General features: G+C 42.6%; 1 protein-coding gene across 2 annotated transcripts in view; it reads left to right on the top strand.

Annotated features, from left to right (window-relative positions):
• Positions 1 to 8,536, top strand: part of RMDN2 (regulator of microtubule dynamics 2) — a 125,503-nt gene extending 116,967 nt beyond the window's left edge. For both annotated transcript variants that reach the window (XM_044291670.1, XM_044291669.1), the window contains exon 11: positions 8,009 to 8,536. In XM_044291670.1, coding sequence (XP_044147605.1) covers positions 8,009 to 8,062 — 54 coding nt within the window. In that variant the 3' untranslated portion in view covers positions 8,063 to 8,536. The remainder of the gene's footprint in view (positions 1 to 8,008) is intronic.
• Positions 8,537 to 18,241: the final 9,705 nt, after the last annotated feature.

Genomic DNA, 18,241 nt, shown 5'->3' with positions numbered 1-18,241 from the left:
AAGTCATACCCTATTGCATACATCCCCGGCAGTGATAACAACACCGTAAATGGCATTATTGGTGTTAATGCGACAAATCCAAGTAATTATATATTTTTTTAAATAAAACTTTGCTTTGTACACAACTGTTTTGTAATGCTAAAACAAGAGAGGGTCACCCTCTGAACAGCCTTAATTTGACCCCAGGAGCTTGATAAAACTAGCTGATTGATAAAAGTAGCTGGGGTCAGACCCTTACCGATTGTTATAAGGATAGGCCATCAATATTAGGCTCCATTCACACATCCACAATTCCGTTCCGCATTTTGCGGAACGGAATTGCGGACCCATTCATTTCTATGACATGTTCTATTAGTGCCGGCAATGTGCGGTCCGCAAAATGCAGAACGCACTTTGCTGGTGTCCATGTTTTGCGGATCCGTGGATCTGCAAAACACACACGGATGTGGGAATGGACCCTTACAGTCCTGGAAAACCCATTTAAACTCCAGATGATTGTTCTGCAGGTACTTGGGTGTTCCCTTTGCCACAGTATTGTTTGGATTTTGAAGTGAATCATTCACAAATACTGAAATTACTAAAATATCACATTCTTTCGGAGAAACATAGTAACAGTACATAAGGCCGAAAAAAGACATTTGTCCATCCAGTTAGGCCTGTCATCCTGCAAGTTGATCCAGAGGAAGGCAAAAAAAAACTGTGAGGTAGAAGCCAATTTTCCTCACTTTAGGGGAATAAAAAAATTCCTTCCCGACTCCAATCAGGCAATCAGAATAACACCCTGGATCAACGACCCCTCTCTAGTAGCTATAGCCTGTAATATTATTACACTCCAGAAATACATCCAGGCCCCTATTGAATTCCTTTATTGTACTCACCATCACCACCACCTCAGGCAGAGAGTTCCATAGTCTCACTACTCTTACCGTAAAGAATCCTTTTCTATGTTTGTGTACAAACCTTCTTTCCTCCAGTCACAGAGGATGTCCCCTCATCACAGTCACAGTCCTGGGGATAAACAGATGATGGTATAGATCTCTGTACTGACCCCTGATATATTTATACATAGTAATTAGATCTCCCCTCAGTCGTCTTTTTTCTAAAGTGAATAACCCTAATTTTGATAATCTTTCAGGGTACTGTAGTTGCCCCATTCCAGTTATTACTTTAGTTGCCCTTCTCTGGACCCTCTCCAGCTCTGCTGTGTCTGCGTTGTTCACTTGAGCCCAGTACTGTACACAGTACTCCATGTGTGGTCTGACTAATGATTTGTAAAGTGGTAGGACTATGTTCTCATCACGGACATCTATGCCCCTTTTGATGCAACCCATTATCTTATTGGCCTTGGCAGTAGCTGCCTGACACTGGGTTTTGCAGCTTAGTTTGCTGTTTATTAAAGTTCCTAGATCCTTTTCCATGTCAGTGTTACCGAGTGTTTTACCATTTAGTATGTATGGGTGACTTGCATTATTCCTTCCCATGTGCATAACTTTACATTTGTCAGTGTTAAACCTCATCTGCCACTTATCTGCCCAAGCCTGCAATCTATCCAGATCCCTCTGTAGTAGTATACTGTCCTCTTCAGTGTTAATTACTTTACACAGTTTAGTGTCATCTGCGAAAATTGATATTTTACTATACAAGCCTTCTACAAGATCATTAATAAATATATTGAAGAGAATAGGGCCCAATACTGACTCCTGAGGTACCCCACTAGTGACAGTGACCCAATCTGAGTGTGTACCGTTAATAACCACCCTCTGTTTTCTATCATTGAGCCAGTTACTTACCCACTTACAGACGTTTTCTCCCAGTCCGAGCATTCTCATTTTATATACTAACCTTTTATGTGGTACAGTGTCAAATGCTTTGGAGAAGTCCAGATACACGACATCCATTGATTCGCCGCTGTCAAGTCTAGAACTTACCTACTCATAGAAACTGATTAAATTAGTTTGGCGTGACCGATCGCTCACGAAGCCATGCTGATATGGCGTTATTTGCTTTTTTCAGTTAAGATGCTCTAACATAGCATCTCTCAGAAAACCCTCAAACCGTTTACCCACAACAGATGTTAAACTTACCGGCCTATAGTTTCCAGGCTCTGTTTTTGGACCCTTTTTGAATATTGGCACCACATTTGCCATGCGCCAATCCTGTGGGACATTCCCTGTCAGTATAGAATCTGCAAATATCAGAAATAAGGGTTTGGCTATGACATTACTTAATTCCCTTAGGATACAGGGATGTATGCCATCCGGTCAAGGGCGATTTGTCTATTTTAATATTTTTAAGTCGCTGTTGTACTTCTTCCTGGGTCAGACAGGACACTTTTAATGGGGAATTTATTTCAACATTCAGCATTTCATCTGACATTTTATTTTCCTAATTGAATACATTGGAGAAAAAAATATTTAACAGCTTTGCTTTCTCCTCATCGCTCTCTGCGACTCCCCCCTCATTACTCTTTAAAGGGCCAACACCTTCAGATTGATACTTTTTAACATTTATATAATTAAAGAACATTTTAGGGTTCCTTTTACTCTCTTTGGCAATTAATCTCTCGGTCTCTAGTTTGGCCGCTTTTATTAGTTTTTTACATGTTTTATTTTTTTCCTTATAGTTTTTCAGTGCTTCCGTGCTACCCTCCTGTTTTAGTGTTGTATATGCTTTCTTTTTGTCATTTATTGCTTTCATTACAGTTCTGTTTATCCACATTGGTTTCTTTTTGTTCCTTAACCTTTTATTCCCATACGGTATGTACCTCTCACAATGAGATTTTAGGATGCTTTTAAAGATATCTCATTTTGTGGCTGTATTTTTATTTGTGAGGACTTTATCCCATTTAGTTAGGCCTATGGCCTCTCTTAGTTGGCTAAATTTAGCTTTTTTGAAGTTTGGTATTTTTGTTCCTCCCTGTAGAAACGCTTTTTTGAATGATAATTGGAAGGTTATTACTTTATGGTCACTATTTCCCTGGTGTCCCCCAACCTGCACGTCTGTTCTGTCAGGCCTATTGGTTAATACTAAGTCCAGTATGGTCGTCCCTCTAGTCGGGTCCTGAACCAGTTGGGAGAGGTAAATATCTTTGGTTATTGCCAAGAACTTGTTTCCTTTATGAGATATACAAGTTTGTTTGCCAGTCTATATCTGGGTAGTTGAAGTCCCCCATAATAACCACCTCATTATGATCTGCCGCCTTGTCTATCTCATTTAGTAGTAGATTTTCTGTGGACTCTGGTATATTAGATGGTTTATAGTAAACTCCTATTAGTAATTTATTATTGTTTTTAGCTCCATGTATCACTACCCACAGTGACTCCACGTGTTCATGTCCCTCACTTATATCTTCTCGGAGTGTGGGCTTTAGACAGGACTTTACATAAAGGCAGACCCCTCCCCCTCTCCGGTTTTGACGATCCTTTCTAAACAGACTGTAACCCTGTACATTAACTGCCCAGTCATAGCTATCATCCAGCCATGTCTCAGTTATTCCCACTATGTCATAGTCCTCCTCACACATCACTAATTCCAGTTCACCAGTTTTATTAGTCAGGCTTCTGGCATTAGTATACATACATTTGAGAGGTTTATGTATATTTTTTTACCCTACACCTTTCCGTCTGAACTGTTCTAGTCCCTCCTTCCATTCCTCCCGCAGTCCCACTACCTTGCCCCCGGGCTCTATCTGCACTATCTTCCCCTCCTATAACATAATTACCCTCCCCCAGTCCCTAGTTTAAACACTCCTCCAACCTTCTAGCAATCTTCTTCCCCAACACAGCTGCCCCTTCCCCATTGAGGTGCAGCCCGTCCCTACGATAGAGCCTGTAGCCAATAGAGAAGTCGGCCCATTTCTCCAGGAACCCAAACCCCTCCTTCCTACACCAGTTCTTGAGCCACTTGTTAATCTCCCTAATCTCCCGCTGCCTTTCTTGTGTGGCCCGTGGTACAGGTAGTATTTCGGAAAATACTACTTTTTGAGGTCCTTGCCCTAAGCTTTTGACCTAAATCCCTGAAAGGACTCTCCACCTACCCCTAACTTTGTCATTGGTTCCGATATCGACCATGACCGCTGGCTCTTCTCCAGCCCCTCCCAGTAATCTGTGGATGTGTCACCCGATCCGCGATGTGTCGAACTCTAGCGCCAGGAAGACAGCACACTGTTCGGCGATCACGGTCTTTGTGACAGATTTCCCTAATAATTGAGTCTCCCACTACCAGCACCTGTCTGGCCTGCCCTTCTCTCCTGGTTCCCTGCTTACTGGAGGTGACATTCCCCTGACTGGCAGAGGAAGTGTCCTGCTGCAGCAGTGCCATCCCTGGACTGACATCCCCCTCATCTGCCAAACGTGCAAACTTGTTGGGGTGTGTTAGATCAAGGCTAGCCTCCCTGGCACTCTTCCCTCTTCCCCGCTTTCTAACTGTTACCCAGCTAGCTACCTCACTTTCCTCAGCCTCCTCTCTGTCACCCTCCCCCTCATCTACCCCAAAGAGTGCTTGCTCGGTGAGAAGCAAACTCTTTTGCAAATTGTCAATGCCTCTTAGTGTTGCAACTTGCCCATTTAGAGACTCGATTTGCGATTCCAAACGGGCAATTTGCTCACATCTTGAACAAAGATATACACCCTTGAACGGCTGTTCCAGGACTGCATACATCATGTAAGATGTGCACTGGACTGCGTTGTCAATTGTGCAACACATACCAAATGGGGATTAAAGCAAAAAATACAATATAATGTAGTACTAAGAAACTGGCTAATTGCAGTCCCCCACTGAAGTCCCTGAATCTAAAGTCACTTAATCTTAAGTCACACACTTACGCAACCACGTGTCGCGGTCAAACTCGCGTTATACATCTCCTTATATAAATATAAATGCAGCTCACTACACCAGCCTGGTTTGTTTTCCCTCTGGATTCAAAAAGTTGTCGAAAGTTGTCATACAGAAAGTTGTCATTGAAGTCAGGACTGCAGACACAATGCCTACCAAAGTGCACACATGTTGCTTGGGGAATTCTTTCACACTGACACTGTACTGATTAACTCATAGAAAGTATTTTGACATGTGAGAAGAGGTTTTCCTTTCCAGTAACGTATTTCGACAGTGGGTTTGACTCTACCAGTAGTCATCCTCGCAGCATGTTGTGCAGTTAACTTCAGTTCTATAGGTGATTTGTTGTAACCTATCTCTATAGCATACAGATCTGTGTGCAGCTGAAGTAGCTCTATCATGCAAATAACTCATTTCTAATTTTCATAAATAGACTCTAAGAATCATTACTTAGCCAAAAGGTGATAATGATGATCTCTAGTACTCTTTGCCAAATCTTCTGGGGTGGTGGAGGATTTTCCACGTGGCACGTATAAAATGTTTAGATTTTAAATCCAGGCTTGCAGGCATAAAGGTTTGCAACACGTTTCTACCTGTTTTAAAAGAGCTGGCCCACCAAATATATTTATTGTATAGATCATAAAAACATTAAAGGGGTTGTCCAGCTTACAATAAAAAGCAGGGAGGTTGTTACATACAATAATAATTAAAAAAAAGCTATACTTATCATTCTGTGCCCCTTCAACCCCAGGAGCACCTTTCTGATCTTCCGGTCAGTCTTTACTTACATAATTTCAGCGGGGAATGTGTCCATATACTGGACATTATTGCCGCAGTCAATCATTGCATCAGCCGTCTCCTGCCATATAACAGTGAGGCCATTGATTGGCTGCAGTGGTCACTTAAAGTATATGGGACTTAGGGTACTTTCACACTTGCGGCAGAAGATTCCAGCTGGCAGTTCCGGATGCGGATCCATCTGACAAATGCATTGAAATATCAGATCCGTCTCTCCGGTGTCATCCGGAAGAACAGATCCTGTATTAATATATATTTTTTGCATTTTTGAATACGCAGACCGGAAACCCAGATCCGTTTTGCTGGAACGCTTATTGCCGGATCTGGCACTAATACACTTCAATGACAAGTAATGCCAGAACCGACATTTAGGCAAGTGTTCAGTATTTTTGGCCGGAGAGAAAACTGCAGCATGCTGCGGTATTTTCTCCATCCAAAAAACTTAAGAGGGACTGAACTGACGCATCCTAATTCATACTGAACGGAATGCTCTCCATTCAGAATGCATTAGGATAAAACTGATCAGTTTTTTCCGGTATTGAGCGCCTCTGACGGAACTCAATACCGGAAAACAAAAACGCTAGTGTGAAAGTACCCTTATTGCTGTGGCTAATAACCTGACGCCATGGCTGCAGCTGCATAGAAAATTGGAGACCTGCCATGTCCAGAAGCATTTGAGTTCTAGAATACAGCCTCCAGTCATTGTAAAACTGATGGTTCTAATGCACTGCAATACAGAAATATTGTAGAGAGTATTATACAAGCGGCTGTTTTTGTTCATCTCACCTTCCCAAAAATGGAATAAAAAGTGATAAAAATGTCTTACAGTATGTACACCAAAATGGTACCAATGAAAATGGCAATTCATACTTCAAAAAGCAAGCTCTCACACAGATCTGTTGAAAAAATAAAAAAGTTATGGCACCTACTATATTTAGAAACAAAAACAAATGATTTTTATGAATTTTATTTAAAAAAGTGTAAAGTCAAAAAAAAATAACTCTACTAAATATTTGTTACTGCATTATTGTATCCAAAGTATTGCAGACTTTCAGCTTTTTTCCCACTCTCCCGGAAAGAGTTAATAAAATGTTTTCAATACATTGTATATATCTCATTGGAAGATACAACTCGTTCCAAACAAAAAAGCCCTTATCCAGCTACATAGACAGAAAAAAATGCTGCTGCAAACTGGCTATGGCTGTAAGGGGTCAATAAAATGTATCCAGTGAAGAGTTATGACGTTTACAATGTATGGCGCTACCTGATGTTCAAAGTGTATAGCAATGTGTACCTCCATCTCTCTGCATAGTGATCCTCTGTTCACTGCAGAGCAGGAGGAGGAGATTTCATCCCTGCAGTTAGGAAAGACCAGAGTCTCTGCACTAGCCTGGCAGTATGACCATAGGACTATATTATCTGCTGCCAGAGGGGGAAAGGGACTGATTCTGTCCAAAACCCATCCCAAATCCCAGCACAAATTAGCAGCACTAACAAGGGGGACGCATGGAAGCAAATAGGTTCAGAGGTATTCCTAATGGTAGAAAAACTGCAGTTTGCTTAAAAACAGTATAACTAGTCTTTTACGGTTTTTGGTATGAAAATGAATCTGACTTCTGCGTTGTGGCTCTGGGGTTGTTATCAAATTACAACTCCTAATGCATTCCGTATGAGACATAAATTTTCTCGAGCTTATTCCACACTGCCTTGTTTTACGAACTGGCCTGACCTTGACTGGGATTCAGCGTAGGGGTTTGCATCTATTATATGAATGTGAACAACTGTAAATGACAACAAGAGTAAAAAAATAAAAATCTAATGCAGCAGATCGACTTTCCCACAGATGTCTAGCCCTTGGTCCCATCTTCATAGCTGCTATCAGTCCCAAGAAATGAGCGGTTTTATTTCAGGTTAATTATCTCCTGGGTGCAGCGACGGCAGTGCTGTTGAACCCAGAGGCTCCGCTTACTGTCTCCTATTCCGTGCCCCCCCCCACCAAACCCCTCAACGCATTCGCTGTGCAAGGATGGAGCGCCGGCAGTCTCTAACCCCGTACAGCCCATGTGTCGAACACTCTCCCACAAGACTTCAGGGTCAGGTGTGAATATGTTTTGACTGCCTGGCCTATCAGTCTTAATTGTGGGGGGCACAGCATAGGATACAGGGGTGCAACAAAAGGCCCCACCCTCATTGTACCTAGGGGCTATTTATGCTACATCGGAGCATGTGAAAGGGTCTTTGGTGTAAGATCACCAGGGAAGAACCTACTTTTTACACTGTTTTATGTGTCATTAGTTTAACTACAGTTAATTTAGACAGATTTTTAATATCATTTAATATATTAACACTTATTAACTCAGATTTTCATTTGTTTTAGGATATGGATGCCCAGAAAGAATTGGAAGCCTTGACTGTGTCCCTGATGCAGTGAAAAGATCAAATTCCAAATAACTAGTTATCACTTTGAATAAAATAAACCTCCACTATATCATGCAAATAATAATTTTTTTATTATACTATCCAGAATCATTGTTTACTTTTAGATTATGATTTATAGACTACCCTGACCTGTTACACAAAAACTGATTCAGAGGTAGATATTTCAATTATTGGGATTTAAAGATTATGTCCGCCCTCTCAACAGTTTGTACATTTTATTTTTATGCAAACTGAAACGTTGGCAACTTTACAAATGGTCCATTTTGTCTACTGCTACTCTGCTACTATGTGTTTCTAAGATAAGAGAATATAAACCAGCCCTGTGTAGTCTTTGTGCTCTTTCATCCCCCTTACTTCTTACTAAAATATTTTTAGTAGATTAGCAAAAAACTAGGTGATGGATTGCAATATGACTGCCAGATCAGACTCCACAGTCTGTTTCTATGGAAATGCATAGATCTGCAGAAGAACTGTAGACACAAAAAGCACAATTTTAAACCAAGGTTATTTGAAAGTTGCTTAATTTTTCAATTTTAGGTACATTTTTTTGCAATGGTGCACATAGCCTTTAAAATGATTTTCTAAATAGCTGATATTCAGATTTTACGACTAATTAATATGATGAAACCCGCATGCATACTTTATTGCCTCTAAGATTGTACGTTTAAATCTGAATATACTGGTAAAGCATATAAGCAATACTTATGTTAAAAAAAACTAATAAAAGTATTTTGTGTTAAATGTGGTACTACTGTATATGAGCCCCTTCTGTGATGTCAGCTAAGCATATGGAAATGGTTTGTGTAGATTAAAGGAACACTCCAGGCAATCTGATACCCTGTGTTATGCATGGTGTAGGGCCCGGGGTGGTAAATGGCACAAAGATTGCAAAAACATCTCAAGCCTTGCATTTAAGTGGCCATAGACTTTCAATAGCTGTTGGCCAAACAACAGCTATTCCTCTCAACTCCCCTACACGCCAAGCTTACATGTGTTTTCAATAAGGAGTAAACCACTTTCAGATTCCTCTGGGGCCAGCTTATTTCCCATGAGACCAAAGGATTGGACATGTTGTAATTCAACATGCCCAACTGTTCCTATCCCCAACACATAAGTCTGCTTGTCCCGCAGTTTCAGACAACTTCACTGTGCTGTTCATGGGCACCTTTAGACACGACACCTTGTATATTTTGCCTTGAGTATACCTTTAAGTGATGTTCCACGGATAACATTGGCCTACATTTTTTGTACACATATTTTTTCAGCAGAGCTCTGATTTATATATTTTTTGGTCCTAGACAACTTGAAGCGGTTGGCCTTTTTCTGGACATTTTTGATCAATGTGTCTGGAAGATGACTATATGGCACTTGACAATATAGATTTTGTTGATATTCTCTGCCATTTGCTATATTTCATAAGTCATGTCACCTTGTTGAGGAAATTTTTTGTGCTGTCCACAAAGGAAACGCTGATGGAGGGTTATGTGACCAGGCAAAAATGACCCCAGACATATTAGGTTGGGTTCACATCACTGTTATGCATTCCATTATTGCTTTCTGTCATACCATGGTTGTAACGAAAAATAACAGAATCCATAAGACGGAAATCAAAACGGAAGCCTTTAAGAGGCATTACGTTTTAATCCTTCATAATAGAAGTCTATAGGCAAGCATAACTAATCCTCCTGGTTTCCGTTATGCAGGACGGAAACAAAATCCTGTCGACAGGACTTTTTTTTGTCTTTGAAAAAAAGTCCCCTACTGTACGTGAAATTATAGATGGCTGGCCACCTTGGGGGGAATATGATGATGAAACATGGTCCCATATTATGATTTATACCATGGTCGTACCGTATATTTTATGGTCATAAGAGCGTGACCTCTGCTTCCCCTATGGGCTTAGGCACAGGGTCGTATGACATCGTCATACAGTCCTGATCAAAAGTTTAAGACCACTTGAAAAATGGAAAAAAATCTTATTTTACATTGTTGGATCTTAACAAGGTTCCATGTAGAGCTTCAACATGCAACAAGAAGAAATAAGAGTGAGACAAAACATTTTTTGAGCATTCAATTAATTTAAAATAACGATTAAACTGAAACAGGCTGTTTTTCAGCTGATCCAAATTTTAGGACCACATGCCTTTAAAAGGCCAAATCAGTGCAAAGATGTGGATTCATTGTCATTTTGTGTCAGGTAGTCACACATTGTGATGGCAAAGGCAAAAAAACACTCCCTTTTTTAACGTGGTCGGGTTGTTGAACTGCATAAGCAGGGTCTCTCACAGCGCGCCATCGCTGCTGAGGTGGGACTCAGTAAGACAGTCATTTGCAATTTCTTAAATGATCCTGAGGGTTATGGAACAAAAAAGTAAAGTGGAAGACACAAAAAAAGTCTTTACCACTGAGCCGGAGGATCCAATTGGCTGTCCATCAAGACACTGGACGATCCTCGACCCAAATTACGGCCCTTACTGGTGCTGACTGCAGCCCCATAACCATCAGACGGCATCTGAGACTAAAGGGCTTTAAAAACAAAAAACGTCTTCAAAGACCTCGTCTCCTTGAATGCCACCGAACTTCTCGTTTGGACTTTGCAAGAGGGCACCAAACAAGGGACATTCAAAGGTGGAAGAAAGTTTTATTCTCTGATGAGAAAAAATGTAACCTTGATGGTCCTGATGGTTTCCAACGTTACTGGCATGACAAGCAGATCCCACCTGAGATGTTTTCTACTCGCCACAGTGGAGGGAGCGCCATACTGGTCTGGGGTGCTTTTTCATTCAGTGGAACAATGGAGCTTCAGGAAGTGCAGGAGCGTCAAACGGCCGTTGGCTATGTCCAGATGTTGCAGAGAGCATTCCTCATGACTGAGGGCCCTCGTCTGTGTGGTAACTACTGGGTTTTTCAACAGGACAACGCTACAGTACGCAATGCCCGTAGGACAAGGGACTTCTTCCATGAGAATAACATCACTCTTTTGGACCATCCTGCATGTTCCCCTGATCTAAATCCAATTGAGAACCTTTGGGGATGGATGGCAAGGGAAGTTTACAAAAATGAACAACAGTTCCAGACAGTAGATGGCCTTCGTGCGGCCGTCTTCACCACTTGGAGAAATGTTCCCAAACACTTCATGGAAACGCTTGCATGAAGCATGCCGAAACTAATTTTTGAAAAGATAAACAATAACGGCGGAGATACTCATTACTGAGTTCATGTTTGGAAGTTGGATTTCTGTTTTGGGGGGGTTTATATTTTTTTTTTTTTTTGGGAGGTGTGGTCCTAAACTTTTGATCAGCTGAAAAACAGCCTGTTTCAGTTTATTCATTGTTTTCATTAAATTGAATGCTCAAAAAAGTTTTGTCTTACTCCCATTTCTTCCTGTTGCAAGTTGAAGCTCTACTTGGAACCTTGTTAAAGGACTTCTGTCAGCCGCCTCTGTGTGCCTGCGCCGATTAAAGACAAGTACGGCGCAGGCGCGATATTTTTAATTCAAACAGGGCCAGCGGAGAACGATCCCGTTCCCTGGCCCTGTCAATCAAACAGCGGAGGGGGCGTCATGATGAGAGGAGGATGCGGCTGCTACCAGCAAGTAGCCGCCCTACTTGCTGGTAGCAAGGTAATTTACATATTATAAAACTTGATTTTTAACAAAATCTACTGAACAAAAATGAATATTTAGCATATGTACAGGGAGCTTGCAGTGTAGGGATTAATATTAACCAAAAAAAAATAAAAAAAACGGTTTAGTGGGCTGACAGAAGCCCTTTAACCACTTCAACCCCGCTAGCTGAAACCCCCTTCATGACCAGGCCACTTTTTACACTTCTGCACTACACTACTTTCACCGTTTATCGCTCGGTCATGCAACTTACCACCCAAATGAATTTTACCTCCTTTTCTTCTCACTAATAGAGCTTTCATTTGGTGGTATTTTATTGCTGCTGACATTTTTACTTTTTTTGTTATTAATCAAAATGTAACGATTTTTTTGCAAAAAAATGACATTTTTCACTTTCAGCTGTCAAATTTTGCAAAAAAAACGACATCCATATATAAATTTTTCGCCATATTTATTGTTCTACATGTCTTTGATAAAAAAAAAAATGTTTGGGCAAAAAAAAAAAAATGGTTTGGGTAAACGTTATAGCGTTTACACACTATGGTACAAAATTGTGAATTTCCGCTTTTTGAAGCAGCTCTGACTTTCTGAGCACCTGTCATGTTTCCTGAGGTTCTACAATGCCCAGACAGTAGAAAACCCCCACAAATGACCCCATTTCGGAAAGTAGACACCCTAAGGTATTCGCTGATGGGCATAGTGAGTTCATAGAACTTTTTATTTTTTGTCACAAGTTAGCGGAAAATTATGATTTTTTTTTTTCCTTACAAAGTCTCATATTCCACTAACTTGCGACAAAAAATTAAAAATTCTAGGAACTCGCCATGCCCCTCACAGAATACTTTGGGGTGTCTTCTTTCCAAAATGGGGTCACTTGTGGCGTAGTTATACTGCCCTGGCAATTTAGGGGCCCATATGTGTGAGAAGTACTTTGCAATCAAAATCTGTAAAAAATGGCCTGCGAAATCCGAAAGGTGCACTTTGGAATGTGGGTCCCTTTGCCCACCTAGGCTGCAAATTTTTTTTATACAAAGTTGGCATTTGACCAAGATATTTTTCTCACCCAGCATGAGTAAAATGAGTATATGTAAAATGACACCCCAAAACACATTCCCCAACTTCTCCTGAGTACGGCGATACCAGATGTGTGACACTTTTTTGCAGCCAAGGTGGGCAAAGGGGCACATATTCCAAAGAGCACCTTTCGGATTTCGCAGGCCATTTTTTACACATTTTGATTGCAAAGTACTTCTCACACATTTGGGCCCCTAAATTGCCAGGGCAGTATAACTACGCCACAAGTGACCCCATTTTGGAAAGAAGACACCCCAAGGTATTCCGTGAGGGGCATGGCGAGTTCCTAGAATTTTTTATTTTTTCTCACAAGTTAGCGGAAAATGATGATTTTTTTATTTTTTATTTTTTTTCTTACAAAGTCTCATATTCCACTAACTTGCGACAAAAAATAAAAAATTCTAGGAACTCGCCATGCCCCTCACGGAATACCAGCGAAATCCGAAAGGTGCACTTTGGAATATGTGCCCCTTTGCCCACCTTGGCTGCAAAAAAGTGTCACACATCTGGTATCGCCGTACTCAGGAGAAGTTGGGCAATGTGTTTTGGGGTGTCATTTCACATATAACCATGCTGGGTGAGAGAAATATCTTGGCAAAAGACAACTTTTCCATTTTTTTTATACAAAGTTGGCATTTGACCAAGATATTTATCTCACCCAGCATGGGTATATGTAAAATGACACCCCAAAACACATTCCCCAGCTTCTCCTGAGTACGGCGATACCAGATGTGTGACACTTTTGTGCATCTAGGCTTCAAAAGTGCCCAAATTCCTTTTAGGAGGGCATTTTTAGACATTTGGATCCCAGACTTCTTCTCATGCTTTAGGGCCCCTAAAAAGCCAGGGCAGTATAAATACCCCACATGTGACCCCACTTTGGAAAGAAGACACCCCAAGGTATTCAATGAGGGGCATGGCGAGTTCATAGAAATGTATTTTTTTGGCATAAGTTAGCGGAAATTGATTTTTTATTTTTTATTTTTCTCACAAAGTCTCACTTTCTGCTAACTTAGGACAAAAATTTAAATCTTTCATGGACTCAATATGCCCCTCAGCGAATACCTTGGGGTGTCTTCTTTCCAAAATGGGGTCAGTTGTGGGGTGTTTGTACTGCCCTGGCATTTGAGGGTCTCCGCAATCATTACATGTATGGCCAGCATTAGGAGTTTCTGCTATTCTCCTTATATTGAGCATACAGGTAATGAGATTTTTTTTTTCTTTGGGCTGAAAGAAAAAAATGAACGGCACAGATTTCTTCATTTGCATCGATCAATGTGGATGAAAAAATCTCTGGCAAAAAAAAAAGAGGGGAAAGGCGTCTGCCAGGACATAGGAGCTCCGCCCAACATCCATACCCACTTAGCTCGTATGCCCTGGCAAACCAGATTTCTCCATTCACATCAATCAATGTGGATGAATAAATCATTGCCGGGATTATAATTTTTTTTATATATACAAAGTGTTTGCCAAAGCATAGGAACGCCGCCTCCTCCTCAGCTCGTATGCATCGGCAAACGTATCTGTTACTGCAGAGGAGTAGATCGGTTGGTCCACCTGGAAGGTAAAAAAAAAAAAAACAGGCCACAACGCAATAATTTTATTAACTTTGGAATAGAATACATAAACTTTAACTTTTTGAACTAAACATTAACTTTTTTGCTTACTGGTGTTTTTTTTTTTTACCTTTATAGAACAAACCTCTCCTTCCCCATGGGTCAATGTGCAAAGCGCAAATCGCCCAAAGATGTGGCGAAGTGCGTTATGCACTTTGTCCCAGGTGAAAGGAGACGTTTGCAGCAGCTGTGTGAGTGAATGGGCCATAATAGCCCTGTGTGCCTGTCCTGGTGAGATGATCCCTATGCTAATAATGTACCTGTGAGTGGTACTTCCGGAAACACTCTCCAAAGCATAGGGCAGGGTGGTCAGGACAGTCAGGACAGAAATAGCGGGTGTCACGCCTTAGTCCACTCCTGCTACAGACACGACATTTTTTTCGGGGTGGCGGTCGGTTTGAGGTACCAGGAACGACACTGGGGAAATGTCGCTCGTGTAGACGGCTAACTACACTGGTGGATGGGGCCACGGAACCTCCTGGATACAGGAGGTTCGCGATGATCTCTTCCTGAAATTTGAGGAAGGATCCAGTTCTCCCAGCCTTACTGTAGAGAACAAAACTATTATACAGAGCCAATTGAATTAAATATACAGACACCTTCTTATACCAGCGTCTGGTTCTGCGGGACACTAAATACGGAGCCAACATCTGGTCATTGAAGTCCACCCCTCCCATGTGAAGGTTATAGTCGTGGACTGAGAGGGGCTTTTCAATGACACGGGTTGCTCGCTCCATTTGGATTGTCGTGTCTGCGTGAATGGAGGAGAGCATGTAAACGTCACGCTTGTCTCTCCATTTCACCGCGAGCAGTTCTTCGTTACACAGTGCGGCCCTCTGCCCCCTTGCATGACGGGTGGTAACGAGCCGTTGGGGGAAGCCCGCGCGACTAGTTCGCGCGGTGCCACAGGCGCCAATCCATTCTAGAAACAAATGCCTAAAGAGGGCCACACTTGTGTAAAAATTGTCCACATAAAGATGGTACCCCTTGCCGAATAAGGGTGACACCAAGTCCCAAACTGTCTTCCCACTGCTCCCCAGGTAGTCAGGGCAACCGACCGGCTCCATGGTCTGATCTTTTCCCTCATAGATCCGAAATTTGTGGGTATAGCCTGTGGCCCTTTCACAGAGCTTATACAATTTGACCCCATACCGGGCGCGCTTGCTTGGGATGTATTGTTTGAAGTCAAGGCGCCCGGTAAAATGTATCAGGGACTCGTCTACGCAGATGTTTTGCTCAGGGGTATACAAATCTGCAAATTTCAGGTTGAAATGGTCTGTGAGGGGCCGAATTTTGTGGAGCCGGTCAAAAGCAGGGTGGCCTCTGGGACGGGAGGTGCTGTTATCAGTAAAGTGCAGGAAACGCAGGATGGTCTCAAATCGTGTCCTGGACATAGCAGCAGAGAACATGGGCATGTGATGAATTGGGTTCGTGGACCAATATGACCGCAATTCATGCTTTTTAGTTAGACCCATGTTGAGGAGGAGGCCCAGAAAAGTTTTAATTTCGGAAACTTGGACTGGTTTCGACCGGAAAGACTGGGCATAAGAGCTTCCCGGGTTGGCGGATATAAATTGTGTGGCATACCGATTTGTTTCGGCCACGACTAAGTCCAAGAGCTCCGCAGTCAAGAACAGCTCAAAAAATCCCAGGGCCGAACCGATCTGAGCTGTCTCAACCCGAACTCCAGACTGGGCAGTGAAAGGGAAAACTACAGGTGCGGCTGAAGTTGGGGACTGCCAATCAGGGTTTGCCAGCACCTCAGGGATTCTAGGGGCTCTACGGGCACGTCTTTGCAGTGGCTGCAACGGGGTCACTACTGCTCGTGCCACCGTACCAGCTTCAACTGCCCTTCTGGTGCTCGCCACTTCACCAGGTTGTACGGCAGTGCTGGTACTAGGTCCAGGAAGGGCTGGGCTGCTGGTGTATGCCTCACCACGTAATCCGACAGCACCAGCCCCACTCTGCTGCTCTTGAAGCGGATCCTGCGCAACCTGCGGTCTAGAGACACGGGGCCGGGTACGCCTGGTGCTATCAGGGACCTCAGCCTCCTCGTCCGAACTTTGGGTCAGAGAGCCACTGCTTTCTACAGGTTTGTATTCTGACCCGCTAGATTCGTCAGATGAGGGTTCCCATTCCTCATCCGACTGGGTCAGAAGCCTGTAGGCCTCTTCAGAAGAATATCCCCTGTTAGACATTTGGGCAACTAAATTTAGAGGTATTCCCTGAGACTACCCAAGAAAAAAAAGCAAGCCTGTCTTACAAAGGGGAGGCTAGCGAAGTACCGGAGGCCACTGCGGTTGATAAAAAATATCAAAACTGATTTTTTTTATCGCCGCAGTGCGTGTAAAGTGAATGTGCAGTGATCAAAAAATAATAATTTTTGTTGTCACTGCGGTGGGGTGGGCGTGGGCGAACGCACGTGTGAGCGACCGATCAGGCCTGATCGGGCAAACACTGCGTTTTGGGTGGAGGGCGAACTAAAGTGACACTAATACAATTATAGATCTGACCGTCATTAGTTTTGATCACTTTCAGATACTATAAAAGTACAAATGCTGATTAGCGATACGCTAATCAGCGAATAACGGACTGCGGTGCGGTGGGCTGGGCGCTAACTGATCGCTAAACTACCTAACCAAGGGGCCTAAACTATACCTAAAACCTAACGGTCAATACCAGTGAAAAAAAAAGTGACAGTTTGCACTGATCACTTTTTTCCTTTTCACTAGTGATTGACAGGGGCAAGAAGGGGTGATCAAAGGGTTAATTGGGTGCTGGGAGGTGATCTGGGGGCTAAGTGTGGTGTTGGTGGGTACTCACAGTGATGTGTGCTCCTCTGCTCCTCTGCTGGAACCAACCGACCAAAAGAAGGAGCAGAGGAGCAGGCAGCCATATAACAGATCATATTTACTAATATGATGGGTTATCTGGCTGCTGATTCGTTTTTTTGAAAATCATCAACCTGCCAGCCAATGATCGTGGCTGGCAGGTTGATGACGAACTTGTTCTTTGAATTTTGCCGGCCCGCGATGCGCATGCGCGGGCCGGCTTCCCCGGAAATCTCGCGTCTCGCGAGAGGACGCACCGGCGCGTCCACCCAGAAGAGCACGACCGCCGAGAAGACGCAATCCTGCGTACGGCGGTCGTGAGCAATTTTTCAAGTGGTCTTAAACTTTTGATCCGGACTGTACAATCCACAAGTTGTATATAGTGGTAATATGGCGCTCATAAAAGTCTACCAAAGAAGCAGCTAGGGGCCGGTGAGAGGAAGGCCCTGTCCTGGTTGTTCTAGTTCTCTTTGGTACTGGATGATACGTACCTATCCCAGACTATTCTCCATAGAGGAAATATACTGTAGCAAATAAAGGCTGTGAAAAATTGGCCCGAGGGTTGTAGAAAGTACATTTATGGTGAAAAGAGCAAGGGTTTTTCTGCTCTGCATCACAAATCCAATAATGGAGGGGAAATCAGTCTGAACTTTGATATCAGACTCCTCTCTTCTATGTACACTACTCACTCCTGGAGACCATCATTATAAGGCCGAGAAAAGCAGATACCTTCCATATTCATTCAATTTTTCACATCCACAAATAAAGACAAGAACAGGACCTGCGCAGAGATTTGTTATTCTGGCTGACCAATCCTAACAAAAACTGATGTGTGCATGAGCCCTAATTATATCAGTAGTAAAATATGTATGAGTCTATGACGTTTCATTACAATTCTGAATATATGCTGTCACACCCAGTCCCAGACCTCAACACCTTCACTGCCAAAATTGATTTAAGTTTTTATAGAAATACATTTTAGGGTCACTTAAAAATGGAAATGTCACTTCTGAGTCAGTGGCTGC

Source organism: Bufo gargarizans, chromosome 4 (genome assembly GCF_014858855.1).
Source record: "Bufo gargarizans isolate SCDJY-AF-19 chromosome 4, ASM1485885v1, whole genome shotgun sequence".
NCBI lineage: Eukaryota > Metazoa > Chordata > Amphibia > Anura > Bufonidae > Bufo > Bufo gargarizans.
Note: the sequence above shows the minus strand (reverse complement) of the source record. Positions and strands in the feature narration are given on the sequence as shown.